The sequence below is a fragment of the Oncorhynchus kisutch genome, linkage group LG8, assembly GCF_002021735.2.
Source record: "Oncorhynchus kisutch isolate 150728-3 linkage group LG8, Okis_V2, whole genome shotgun sequence".
In the NCBI taxonomy this organism is placed as follows: domain Eukaryota; kingdom Metazoa; phylum Chordata; class Actinopteri; order Salmoniformes; family Salmonidae; genus Oncorhynchus; species Oncorhynchus kisutch.
This window is the reverse complement of record NC_034181.2, coordinates 623,599-638,628: the sequence shown is the minus strand read 5'-3', so window position 1 is coordinate 638,628 and position 15,030 is coordinate 623,599. Positions and strand designations below refer to the sequence as shown.

The window sequence follows — 15,030 nt, the reverse complement described above, 5'->3', positions numbered from 1 at the left end:
TTAGAAAGACGACGCAAACAGGAAGTACAGAATTTGTTTTGCACGCATAGAAGCAGCTACAAACAACGCTACGGTGCAGGTCTTTCGGTTATTTCTTGTCACGCTTCAGCCTTGGAAATATTTGTGTGTAAGTTCGATTCAAGCATTTAGCTAATGATGATAATCTTGTTATTGATAGTTGCTTACATATCAATATTGGTTGCATTTACTCACAAATTGCAATGCCTTTAAGTGTATGTCGTTAGCTGTATTACTTTGCTCGTGCGTCATGCAAACGAATTGTAAAATATACAATACTGTAGTTTTGTTACTGTTCCTAGTGTAATATGCTTTGTTATTCTACATAAATGGTTGTACATTATTAGAGTAATGAAAGGAGCCAATTACCATATGAGTAACAATTAGCTATATGGTTTGGCATCATGCCAGATGCATGGTACCTTAGCACGTGCTTTGTATTTATGCAACTTCAAATGTTTAACGTACAGCTACAGTATGTCGGTGTGAATTGAATACTAAAGTATATTCTTTTCTGTATTTTGCAGTTTCACAACATAAACGTTTTCAATATATTCATTCAAGAAAAGTCACGCCTTGGGAGTTTTATTGAAGACTTAGTTGTTAGCTATCTGTCTAGTTTTGCATGGGAACGCAACTCAAGGGCAGAATAGTGAAAAAACATCATCACATCTGGCTCAAGCTCAAGAATAACCACACACGGTGGTTTTGTTTCTACGTTCATCAGCAAACAAAGCCTCTCTTCCTAGGGAAGACCAGCAGTCTACGATGCAACAACCAGAGCCAGGTGTTCAACAGAGAGAGATGGAAGAGCCTCTTCAGCACATTGGGACCAAGTCTCAATCTACAAGATCAAGGTCATCAAAACAGTCAAGCAGATCCTCAACGGCGAGTTCTGCAGCCGTCAAAGCACGCGCCAAGGCAGACGCAGCGCGTGCACAAGTCCCCTATGCTGAGAAGGAAGCTTCTGTGATGAAGCAAAAAGCTGACCTCGAGGCAACTTTATATGTTCTCCAAGTTGAGAGAGCAGCTGCTGCTGCGTTGGCTGAAGCTGCAGTCTTTGAAGAAGCTGTAGGATCAGAACGCAGAGAGCTTCGCAAAGAACTAGACACAGGGACACAGCCCTTAAGTCCAGTCCAACGTACATGTGAGTATGTGCAACAACATGCTAGGCCCTACTTTGCTGAACTTCCATTTGAAGTGGAGAAACAAGAGCTTAGTGTTGACCCAGCTACATGCCATAATCCAGAAGGTAGCAAACAACAGAACATGAGCAGAGACTCTCCATTCAAAAGAAATGAACAGCAGCATGGTGGAAATGGAAAGCAAGCCCACTTCCAGTCACACACACACACAACTTCCCTGAGTCACAAGTGGCACCAGACCTCACCAAGTACCTCCTACGACGTGAGATGGTGAGTTCCGGACTCCTGAAGTTTGATGATCGCCCTGAAAATTATTGGGCATGGAAAGCATCCTTTCTCAATGCGATCAGAGACTTGAATTTATCAGCCAGGGAAGAGTTAGATCTAATTACCAAGTGGCTAGGGGCAGAGTCGTCTGAGCAAGCAAACAGAATTAGATCTGTCCATATTTTCAACGCAACAGCAGGGCTTAACATGGTCTGGCAACGACTAGAAGAGTGCTATGGTACACCCGAAGTGATCGAGAATGCACTGTTGAAGAAAATTGATGATTTTCCAAAACTGGCTAACAATGACAATCACAAACTAAGAGAACTAGGTGACATTCTTCTTGAACTGGAGTGTGCTAAAGTAGAAGGGTACCTTCCAGGCCTCGCTTATCTGGACACATCTCGGGGGGTAAACCCTATTGTAGAGAAACTTCCATTCAGTTTACAAGAAAAATGGATAGCACAGGGATCCAAATATAAGGAGGACTATCGGGTAGCATTCCCACCATTCTAGTTCTTCTCGAGATTCATCAGGAATCAGGCGAAAATTAGAAATGACCCCAGCTTCACCCTCTACACCTCAACTAACCAGGTGTCCATGAAAAGTGAGAAACCTGCCAGGTACAGCAGCAAGACATCTGTGACTGTATACAAGACAGATGTGTCATCTGAGGCCTCAGACCACCAAACCAAACCCAGTAAGACAAAGGTTGAAAACCCTGACCGTCACTGCCCAATACATAACAAGCCTCATCCTCTTAAAAAGTGTCGTGGGTTTAGATACAAAACTCTAGATGAGCGCAAATCATATCTCAAAGACAATGGCATTTGTTTCCGATGTTGTGGGTCAACTCAGCACAGAGCTAAAGACTGTAAGGTTTCAATCAAGTGCTCTGAGTGTGACAGCGACAGGCATCTTGCTGCTCTGCATCCAGGCCCAGCCCCTACAAATACAGACACCGCTACAGCAGAGACAGAGCATGGCGGGGAGCAAGGTGACGATGCTCTTCTATCTGTCACCTCAAAGTGTACAGAGATCTGTGGTGAGGCAGTCAATCCAAGAGAGAAAGAGAGAAAGCGAGAAAGCTGTCAAAATGTATGTAGTGCTTGATGAACAGAGTAACAAATCTCTGGCCAAGACAGAGTTTTTCAGTCTCTTCAACATCAATAACAACTCTGCTCCATACACCATGAAGACGTGTTCTGGGGTAACAGAGACTTCAGGCAGGAGAGCCGTCAACTTCATGGTGGAGTCTATAGATGGACACATGCAGCTCACTCTCCCTACTCTGATAGAGTGTGATATGATGCCAGACGATAGGATGGAGATTCCCTCCCCCGACATTGCGTATCATCATCCCCATCTGCAACCAGTTATGGACAGAATTCCAGCTGTGGACCCAGACGCTCCCATCCTCCTGCTCTTAGGACGAGACATCTTAAGGGTACACAAGGTACGAGAGCAAATCAATGGGCCCCACGACACTCCTTATGCACAGCGACTCGACCTCGGGTGGGTCATCGTAGGTGAGGTCTGTCTGGGAACGGCTCACCGACCAGCCAATGTTAACGTGTTCAGGACAAACATACTTCAAAATGGTCGCACATCCTATCTGAGCCCTGACATCATCCAGGTGAAAGAGAACTACAACACGCATTAGGAAACACATCTCTCCCTCTACAGTGCACTTGAGAGATCCAAACACAACTGTGAACACAGACAGCCTGGGATGTTCCGTGTTCGACAAAACACAAGACGATGATAAACCAGCACCATCAGTGGAGGACAAAGCCTTCTTGGACATTATGGACAAACAGGTTTTCCAGGATGATGGAAACAACTGGGTGGCTCCACTACCCTTTCGCCCCACTAGACGTCGCCTTCCTAATAACGGGGAGCAGGCCATGAACCGTCTCACATCACTTCGCAGGACTTTAGACAAAAAGCCTGACATGAAGCGTCATTTTATTGACTTCATGCAAAAGATGCTGGATAATGACCAAGCCGAACCTTCACAGCCACTAGAGGGAGACGTAGAACGTTGGTATCTGCCCATATTTGGTGTTTACCATCCACAAAAGCCTGAACAAATATGAGTAGTATTTAACTCCAGTGCTAAGTGTCAAGGTGTGTCACTTAACGATGTTCTGCTCAGTGGTCCAGACTTAAACAACACACTCTTGGGTGTCCTAATGCGTTTCCGCAAGGATTGCATTGCACTAACAGCAGATGTGCAACAAATGTTTTACTGTTTTGGTGTACGTGAGGATCACAGAGATTACTTAAGGTTTCTCTGGTATGAAGACAACAACCCAGATGGAAACATAACCGAGTACAGGATGAAAGTGCATGTATTTGGGAACAGCCCTTCACCAGCCGTAGCCATCTACTGCATGAGACGAGCAGCGCTACAGGGTGAGAAGGAACACGGGTCAGAACCCAAGCAATATGTAGTGAGGAACTTCTACGTCGATGATGGTCTGACATCAGTAGCTACTACAGAAGAAGCTGTCAACATTCTAAGAAAAACACAAGCAATGTTGGCGGAGTCCAACATGAAACTACACAAGATTGCATCCAATAGCAAAACAGTTATGGAAGCCTTCCCTATGGAGGACCGTGCGAAAGACTTAAAAGATCTGGACCTAGGAGTGGATCCTCTCCCCTTTCAACGGAGTCTGGGACTTTCCTGGAAACAGACAGCTTCTCAGACAGCTTCTCATTCCAGGTGTCCCACAATGAGAAGCCTTTTACGCGGAGAGGCATCCTGTCCACAGTGAATAGTCTTCATGACCCCCTTGGGTTCGTGGCTCCAATAACAATGCAAGGTAAAGCCTTAATCAGAGAACTCTCTTCTGATCAGAGTGAGTGGGATGCCCCTCGTCCCACAGAAAAAGAAGAGGAATGGAAAATGTGGAAGGAATCTTTGATGGAGTTGGAACATATGAATATTCAGCGGACCTACATCCCAGTCTCCTTGTCTACCACTCAAAGAAGAGAGCTACACATCTTCTCGGATGCCTCTACAGTAGCCATAGGAGCGGTAGCCTACCTGAGAGTTATTGACTCGGAAGGTCAATGCCATGTTGGATTTGTCATGGGGAAATCAAAATTGGCCCCTCGTCCGGCCCACACTATCCCACGCCTAGAACTGTGTGCGGCTTTGCTAGCTGTTGAGATGTATGAACTGATCAAAGACGAAATTGACATTGATATACATGCAGCCAAGTTCTACACAGACAGTAAGATAGTTCTCGGTTACATCCACAATGTCACCAAAAGATTCTATGTTTATGTTGCCAATAGGATAACTCGCATCAGGAAGTCTACCCATCCAGATCAGTGGTGCTATATAAACACTGACAGCAATCCAGCAGACCATGCAACCAGGCCCATACTTGCTGCGCTCTTAAAACACACTAGTTGGTTCTCAGGTCCACCGTTCCTGACCCAAACAAACTCGAGTAAGCCTGAGAACATCAATTTTGACCTTGTAGAGCCTCACACAGATGCAGAGATTCGACCAGACGTCACTGTCTTTGCCTCTAAAGTTTCTGGAGCTCAACTCAGCTCTCATCGCTTTGAGAGGTTCTCAAGCTGGAAAACTCTCAATCGAGCCACAGCACGACTCATTCATGTTGCAAGATCCTTCCATGAAGGTGCAGACAACCACAGCTGCAGAGGCTGGCATGACTGTAATAAACCATGCGGTACAAGTGAGTTGTCACAAGCCAAAACAGCAATCATTCACTGTGTGCAACATGAAGCCTTCAGAGAGGAATTCAAATGCTTTGAAAAAGGAAAAGAGTTCCCAAAGCAAAGTACACTGAAAAAGCTGAACCCAGTGATTGATGAGGATGGGTTAATGAGGGTGTGTTTGGACCATGGAATGTCATAACTAGTCGCACTAGAGGTGGTAGTGCAGACTCCAAGCGCTGGGCAGTGCTCTTTACATGTATGTCTACTAGAGCAGTCCATATCGAGCTTATCGAATCCATGTCCACATCCAGCTTCATCAACACGCTGAGGCGTTTTTTCGCTATCCGTGGTCCAGCAAAAGTGCTACGGTCTGATCGAGGTACAAACTTTATAGGTGCCTGCAGGGAACTGGGTATCAACACAAATGACTCAGAACTGACTAAATACCTCTCAGATAAGGGATGTACTTGGATATTTAATCCTCCACACTCGTCTCATATGGGTGGTTCTTGGGAGAGACTCATTGGGGTTGCCAGACGTATTCTTGATGCTATGCTGTTTCAGACGGGCTCCACTCGTCTCACACATGAGGTCTTGAGCACTCTTATGTCTGAAGTTATGGCAATAATCAATGCGAGACCCTTAGTGTCAGTATCAACCGACCCTGACATGCCTACCATTCTCACACCCTCAAGGTTACTTACACAAAAGACCAGCGCTACCTCAGCCCCTTCTGGATACTTCAGCATAAACGACCTTCATGGAAAACAGTGGAAGCAAGTCCAGTGTCTCGCTGACACCTTTTGGAAAAGGTGGAGACAGGAGTACCTGACAACGCTGCAGAGACGCAGAAAATGGACAGCAGAAAAGCCAAATGTAAAAGTGGGAGATGTTGTCTTATTGAAAGACAGTCAGGCACACAGAAATGACTGGCCAGTCGGGCTTGTGGTAAAAACCTTTCCCAGTACTGACAAAAAGGTTAGGAAAGTAGAACTAAAAATTGTCAAGCAAGGAGCTGCTAAGGTGTTTCTGAGACCAATCTCAGAGATTGTTGTTCTTCTTTCTGAAGCATCCTAGAGACAAAAGATAAAAATAGAAAGGACATTATTTGTTTCTTGATATGTTTTATTTCATAGTGGCACAATTTCATTATACCAGGCGGGGAGTGTGCTGCCATCCTGTTAGAAGGTAACAGATTATTTTATTACAATGGTTAAATTGGATTTTCATTGTGTTCAATGGTGTTATTTGCCCCCTAGTGGCGCTTTCTGGTACTTAGAAAGACGACGCAAACAGGAAGTACAGAATTAGTTTTGCACGCATAGAAGCAGCTACAAACAACGCTACGGTGCAGGTCTTTCGTTATTTCTTGTCACGCTTCAGCCTTGGAAATATTTGTTTGTAAGTTCGATTCAAGCATTCAGTTGCTTACATATCAATATTGGTTGCATTTACTCACAAATTGCAATGCCTTTAAGTGTATGTCGTTAGCTGTATTACTTTGCTCGTGCGTCATGCAAACGAATTGTAAAATATACAATACTGTAGTTTTGTTACTGTTCCTAGTGTAATATGCTTTGTTATTCTACATAAATGGTTGTACATTATTAGAGTAATGAAAGGAGCCAATTACCATATGAGTAACAATTAGCTATATGGTTTGGCATCATGCCAGATGCATGGTACCTTAACACGTGCTTTGTATTTATGCAACTTCAAATGTTTAATGTACAGCTACAGTATGTCGGTGTGAATTGAATACTAAAGTATATTCCTTTCTGTATTTTGCAGTTTCACAACATAAACGTTTTCAATATATTCATTCAAGAAAAGTCACGCCTTGGGAGTTTTATTGAAGACTTAGTTGTTAGCTATCTGTCTAGTTTTGCATGGGAACGCAACTCAAGGGCAGAATAGTAACACTATAGAACTGTAACACTATAAAACTGTAACACTATCGAACTGACATTATAACCTAAAGCACTGTGACACTAGAGCACTGTAACACTATAGAACTGTAACACTATAGAACTGACATTATAACCTGAAGAACTGTAACACTATAGATCTGTGACACTATAGACCTTTAACACTATAGAACTGTAACACTATAGAACTGTAACACTATAGAACTGTAACACTATAGAACTGTAACACTATAGAACTGTAACACTATAGAACTGTAACACTATAGAACTGTAATACTATAGAACTGTAACACTACAGAACTGACATTACAACCTAAATCACTGTAACACTATAGAACTGACATTAAAAACTAAAGCACTGTAACGCTATAGAACTGTAACACTATAGAACTGTAACACTATAGAACTGTAACACTATAGAACTGTAACACTATAGAACTGTAATACTATAGAACTGTAACACTATAGAACTGTAACACTACAGAACTGACATTACAACCTAAATCACTGTAACACTATAGAACTGACATTAAAAACTAAAGCACTGTAACGCTATAGAACTGTGATACTATAGAACTGTGATACTATAGAACTGTAACACTATAGAACTGTAACACTATAGAACTGACATTAAAAACTAAAGCACTGTAACACTATAGAACTGTAACACTATAGAACTGTAACACTATAGAACTGTAACACTATCGAACTGACATTATAACCTAAAGCACTGTGACACTATAGAACTGTAACACTATAGAACTGTAACACTATAAAACTGTAACACTATCGAACTGACATTATAACCTAAAGCACTGTGACACTAGAACTGTAACACTAGAGAACTGTAACACTAGAGAACTGTAACACTAGAGAACTGTAACACTAGAGAACTGTAACACTATAGAACTGTAACACTATAGAACTGTAACACAATATAACTAACATAACACTAAGGAACTAACATTATAACACTATAGATCTGTAACACTATAGAACTAACATTATAACCTGAAGTACTGTAACACTATAGAACTGACATTATAACCTAAAGTACTGTAACACTATAGAACTGTAACACAATATAACTAACATTATAACACTATAGCACAGTAACACTATAGAACTGACATTATAACCTAAAGTACTGTACCACTATAGAACTAACATTATAACCTAAAGTACTGTAACACTATAGAACTAACATTATAACCTAAAGTACTGTAACACTATATAACTGTAACACTATAGAACTAACATTATAACCTAAAGTACTGTAACACTATAGAACTGTAACACTATAGAACTAACATTATAACCTAAAGCACAGTAACACTATAGAACTGTAACACTATAGAACTGTAACACTATAGAACTGACATTATAACCTAAAGTACTGTAACACTATAGAACTAACATTATAACCTAAAGCACTGTGACACTATAGAACTGTAACACTATAGAACTGTAACACTATAGAACTGACATTATAACCTAAAGCACAGTAACACTATAGAACTGTAACACTATAGAACTGTAACACTATAGAACTCACATTAAAACCTAAAGCACAGTAACACTATAGAACTGTAACACTATAGAACTGTAACACTATAGAACTCACATTAAAACCTAAAGCACTGTAACACTATAGAACTGACATTATAACCTAAAGTACTGTAACACTATAGAGCTGACATTACAACCTAAAGCACTGTAACGCTATAGAACTGTAACACTATAGAACTGTAATACTATAGAACTGTAACACTATAGAACTGTAACACTATAGAACTGTAACACTATAGAACTGTAACACTATAGAACTGTAATACTATAGAACTGTAACACTATAGAACTGTAACACTACAGAACTGACATTACAACCTAAATCACTGTAACACTATAGAACTGACATTAAAAACTAAAGCACTGTAACGCTATAGAACTGTAACACTATAGAACTGTAACACTATAGAACTGTAACACTATAGAACTGTAATACTATAGAACTGTAACACTATAGAACTGTAACACTACAGAACTGACATTACAACCTAAATCACTGTAACACTATAGAACTGACATTAAAAACTAAAGCACTGTAACGCTATAGAACTGTAACACTATAGAACTGTGATACTATAGAACTGTAACACTATAGAACTGTAACACTATAGAACTGTAACACTATAGAACTGACATTACAACCTAAATCACTGTAACACTATAGAACTGACATTAAAAACTAAAGCACTGTAACACTATAGAACTGTAACACTATAGAACTGTAACACTATAGAACTGTAACACTATAGAACTGTAACACTATCGAACTGACATTATAACCTAAAGCACTGTGACACTATAGAACTGTAACACTATAGAACTGTAACACTATAAAACTGTAACACTATCGAACTGACATTATAACCTAAAGCACTGTGACACTAGAGAACTGTAACACTATAGAACTGTAACACTATAGAACTGTAACACTATAGAACTGTAACACAATATAACTAACATTATAACACTAAGGAACTAACATTATAACACTATAGATCTGTAACACTATAGAACTAACATTATAACCTGAAGTACTGTAACACTATAGAACTGACATTATAACCTAAAGTACTGTAACACTATAGAACTGTAACACAATATAACTAACATTATAACACTAAGGAACTAACATTATAACACTATAGCACAGTAACACTATAGAACTGACATTATAACCTAAAGTACTGTACCACTATAGAACTAACATTATAACCTAAAGTACTGTAACACTATAGAACTAACATTATAACCTAAAGTACTGTAACACTATATAACTGTAACACTATAGAACTAACATTATAACCTAAAGTACTGTAACACTATAGAACTGTAACACTATAGAACTGTAACACTATAGAACTGTAACACTATAGAACTAACATTATAACCTAAAGCACAGTAACACTATAGAACTGTAACACTATAGAACTGTAACACTATAGAACTGACATTATAACCTAAAGTACTGTGACACTATAGAACTGTAACACTATAGAACTGTAACACTATAGAACTGACGTTATAACCTAAAGTACTGTAACACTATAGAACTAACATTATAACCTAAAGCACTGTGACACTATAGAACTGTAACACTATAGAACTGTAACACTATAGAACTGACATTATAACCTAAAGCACAGTAACACTATAGAACTGTAACACTATAGAACTGTAACACTATAGAACTCACATTAAAACCTAAAGCACAGTAACACTATAGAACTGTAACACTATAGAACTCACATTAAAACCTAAAGCACTGTGACACTATAGAACTGTAACACTATAGAACTGTAACACTATAGAACTGACATTATAACCTAAAGCACAGTAACACTATAGAACTGTAACACTATAGAACTGTAACACTATAGAACTCACATTAAAACCTAAAGCACAGTAACACTATAGAACTGTAACACTATAGAACTCACATTAAAACCTAAAGCACAGTAACACTATAGAACTGTAACACTATAGAACTGTAACACTATAGAACTCACATTAAAACCTAAAGCACTGTAACACTATAGAACTGACATTATAACCTAAAGTACTGTAACACTATAGAGCTGACATTACAACCTAAAGCACTGTAACGCTATAGAACTGTAACACTATAGAACTGTAACACTATAGAACTGTAACACTATAGAACTGACATTACAAACTAAAGCACAGTAACACTATAGAACTGTAACACTATAGAACTGTAACACTATAGAACTGACATTATAACCTAAAGCACTGTGACACTATAGAACTATAGATCTGGGCCCAGAGCTCACGGCTGATGCAGTAGGATGTGGAGGGGATCTAGCTCTGGTCCAGGGGCGTTAGTGTGTGTTCCTCTACTAAAGAGATCGTAGTAAAGGAACGCGCTAACACCCTGGACCAGAGCTAGAGGGAATCCTGATGTAGGATGTTGTGGTGATTTTGGATGGGGAAGTAGGATATGTATTTGGTATCCTGCAGGACATTGTTGCAGCTCACTGCTTCCTGACCTCAAAGTGGCAGCAGATGTAAAGGATTCTAGCAATAGCAGTTTTCCCCTTCTAATAAAACCTTTCAAGCAACTCAGTCATGTCATGAAAGTGAGTGTGTATGGCTGACCAGACACACATACAGAGAGACAGACACACTCCTCCCCTTCCTCCCAGATTAGACATTAGTTACCATATTACGTTGAGTTGATCATAACACTACAGCTGTTGTTTACAAACCAGCTTGTTATATATGAATTAAGTTCAAGTTTTAGTTTTGATTTGTCACATGCACCAGTCTTGCCAGCCCTACCCAACACTGCAGTATTCAATATCAAAATAGTAGAACTAAAAATACAAAATAAAAACCCATGAGAAATAAGTTAGTTAAGTCAATTTATTTTAACGTTAAAAATAAGTTAATTAATAAATGGGGTAAAATAAATAACAACAAATAGTCTTACCTTCTTTATCTATGGCATCAGCCTGGAGAGGGAGAGAAAAACATTTTTAATCAAAATCAAAGGTTCACATTTTAATAAAGGTTTTTCTATAAAATATGCATGGTCTTTCAACTAGGTTTGCCTACGATATTTTTGGTAAGAAATAACATCTATAGGCCTATCTAAATTCCTTACAATTTTACATCAGAAGCTCCAGGTGGAGTCACGAAGTTCCAGACTTTCGTTCAGTGACAGAAAGTATATCTGAAGTTAGATCTAACTTCTCAATATATTTTAGAGAAGCGTTCTGCTAGAAGTTACAAGCAACTTTTTAACTTCTGCTTGCAAAACTTTGTAACTTAAAGGTAGTTAACAAACACGTACCTACAGAGTATCCAGATAACGGTAAAGTGAAAGACACTTACGTTGTCGGCTGAAGTCAGACTTCCTATAAATCCTACTAGTACCGTCAGTGACAGGACAACCATCTCGATCGAGTCTTAGTTTCTCTTCGAGACTAAGAAAATATCAACCAATCCAAAAGTAGAGTTTTAACAAGCAATCCGCTCTTCAGCAAAAATAAACAAAAAAGGACAGACAACTTTCGTCAAACTTCAGTGAATGTGCAACTGACTTTAAAACTAATTACCGTTTAGTTAAAGTTAAGAGAGTTACAGCACTTGTGTCAATGTTTGCGTTGTCCTCTGTTTATAAAGTAGTTAGTAAAACATCCCTAGCTGAGTGTATGGGGTGAGCTAGCCCTCTAAATTTCCAGGCAGACACAGCGCACTGTGTGAAGGAGCTCTTGCAACCTGGCACTTCGGTTTGCCTAATAAACGAGAGACCAACCCTGCCGTGACGTCATCCATTTACTCTTTCCCAGGGAGAGAAAAAACACATAGTCAGGGTTGGGTAAGTTACTTTCTAAATGTAATCCGTTAGTTACTAGTTACCTATCCAAAATTGTAATCAGTAACGTAACTTTGGGATTACCCAAACTCAGTAACATAATCTGATTACTTTTCCTTAAAGAGGAATTTGAATCATTTGTACTCAACTAGGCAACTCAGTTACGAACAAATTCTTATTTACAAAGACGCCTACCCTGGCCCAATTGTGCGCCGCCCTATGGGACTCCCAATCACAGCCAGATGTGATTCAGCCTGGATTTCAACCAGGGACTGTAGTGTCCCCTCTTGCATTGAGATGCAGTGCCTTAGACCGCTGCGCCACTTGGGAGCCCAGAAGAATATCACTGAATGACATCTATTGCAGTTAGAGTTTACATAGCTGGCCAGAAATGGATATTACATATTACTTTATGGGTTGATTATGTAGGCTTCTTCTAACCCATTGCTTTCTACTACAGATAATAGTATATTAGGTTATATCTTTACATTAAAAAGCAAAGTCTGTCAGATTTCCAGTCATTCCAATGAATTGAATATTGCTTGAGCTTCAAAAACAGGACTTGGAAATATGGAAGTATAGATTAGCCTAATTGTTATACCTGAGCATAACCTCAGCATAACCCCTACTCTGTTGTTTATGCTTCCCTAAGCTATAGACCTCAGCTGAATCTGGTAATAAATTGTGTGGCTGTTGAACAAGTTGAGGAGGCTAAAATACTCTGTGTTACCTTAGATTGTAAACTGTCATGGTCAAAACATATAGATTCAATGGTTGTAAAGATGGGGAGGTCTGTCCGTAAAAATAGATTACCTGCTTTTTTGACACCACACTCCACAAAGCAAGTCCTGCAGGCTCTAGTTTTACATGATCTTGATTATTGTCCAGCCATGTGGTCAAGGGCTGCTAATAAAAACGTAGTTAAGCTGCAGCTGGCCCAGAACAAAGCAGCACATTTTGTTCTTCATTGTAATCAAAGGGCTAATAAACTCAGCAAAAAAAGAAATGTCCCTTTTTCAGGACCCTGTCTTTCAAAGATAATTTGTAAAAATACAAATAACTTCACAGATCTTCATTGTAAAAGGTTTAAACACTGCTTCCCATGCTTGTTCAATGAACCATAAACAATGAATGAACATGCACCTGTGGAACGGTTGTTAAGACACTAACAGTCTACAGATGGTAGGCAATTAAGGTCACAGTTATGAAAACTTAGGACACTAAAGAGGCCTTTCTACTGACTCTGAAAAACACCAAAAGAAAGATGCCCATGTCCCTGCTCATCTGTGTGAACTTGCCTTAGGCATGCTGCAAGGAGGCATGAAGACTGCAGATGTGGCCAGAGCAATAAATTGCAATGTACATACTGTGAGATGCCTAAGACAGCGCTACAGGGAGACAGGACAGACAGCTGATCGTCCTCACAGTGGCAGACCACGTGTAACAACACCTGCACAGGATCGGTACATCCGAACATCACACCTCCGCAGGTACAGGATGGCAACAACAACTGCCCGAGTTACACCAGGAATGCACAATCCCTCCATCAGTGCTCAGACAGTCCGCAATAGGCTGAGAGAGGCTGGACTGAGGGCTTGTAGGTCTGTTGTAAGGCAGGTCGTCACCAGACATCACCGGCAACAACGTCGCCTATGGGCACAAACCCACCATTGCTGGACCAGACAGGACTGGCAAAAAGTGCTCTTCATTGACGAGTCGTGGTTTGTCTCACCAGGAGTGAGTACCCTTCCTGCAGGCTCATCCTGACATGACCCTCCAGCATGACAATGCCACCAGCCATACTTCTCGTTCTGTGCGTGATTTCCTGCAAGACAGGAATGTCAGTGTTCTGCCATGGCCAGCGAAGAGCCCGGATCTCAATCTCATTGAGCACGTCTGGGACCTGTTGGATCGGAGGGTGAGGGCTAGGGCCATTCACCCCAGAAATGTCTGAGATCTTGCAGGTGCCTTGGTGGAAGAGTGGGGTAACATCACACTGCAAGAACTGACACATCTGGTGCAGTCCATGAGGTGGAGATGCACTGCAGTACTTAATGCAGCTGTTGGCCACACCAGATACTGACTGTTACTTTTGATTTTGACCCCCCCCCCCCCCCCCCCCCCCCCCCCGTTGTTCAGGGACACATTATTCCATTTCTGTTCGTCACATGTCTGTGGAACTTGTTCAGTTTATGTCTCAGTTGTTGAATCGTGTTATGTTCATACAAATATTAACACATGTTAAGTTTGCTGAAAATAAACGCAGTTGACTGTGAGAGGAGTTTATAATACTATGCATGCCAGTCTCTCTTGGCTAATACTTGAGGAGAGACTGACTGCATCACTTCTTATTTTTCTAAGAAACATTCACGTGTTGAAAATTCAAAATGTTTTGCATAGTCAACTTACACATAGCTCTGATACACACACTTACCCCACCAGACATGCCACCAGGGGTCTTTTCCAGATGGAATTCAAGAAAGCATACAATATTATATAGCACGATGATTGCATGGAACTCCCTTCCATCTCACATTGCTGAAGTGAACAGCAAACTTGTTTC

The 15,030-nt window shown here is 40.3% G+C and overlaps 1 protein-coding gene across 2 annotated transcripts in view; it reads right to left on the bottom strand.

Annotated features, from left to right (window-relative positions):
* adamts3 (ADAM metallopeptidase with thrombospondin type 1 motif, 3) overlaps positions 1–12,371 on the bottom strand; it is a 186,580-nt gene extending 174,209 nt beyond the window's left edge. For both annotated transcript variants that reach the window (XM_031829519.1, XM_031829521.1), the window contains exons 1-2: positions 11,984–12,371; positions 11,580–11,601 (exon numbers count right to left, since the gene is read on the bottom strand). In XM_031829519.1, coding sequence (XP_031685379.1) covers positions 11,580–11,601; positions 11,984–12,046 — 85 coding nt within the window. In that variant the 5' untranslated portion in view covers positions 12,047–12,371. The remainder of the gene's footprint in view (positions 1–11,579; positions 11,602–11,983) is intronic.
* Between the last annotated feature and the right edge of the window lie 2,659 nt (positions 12,372–15,030).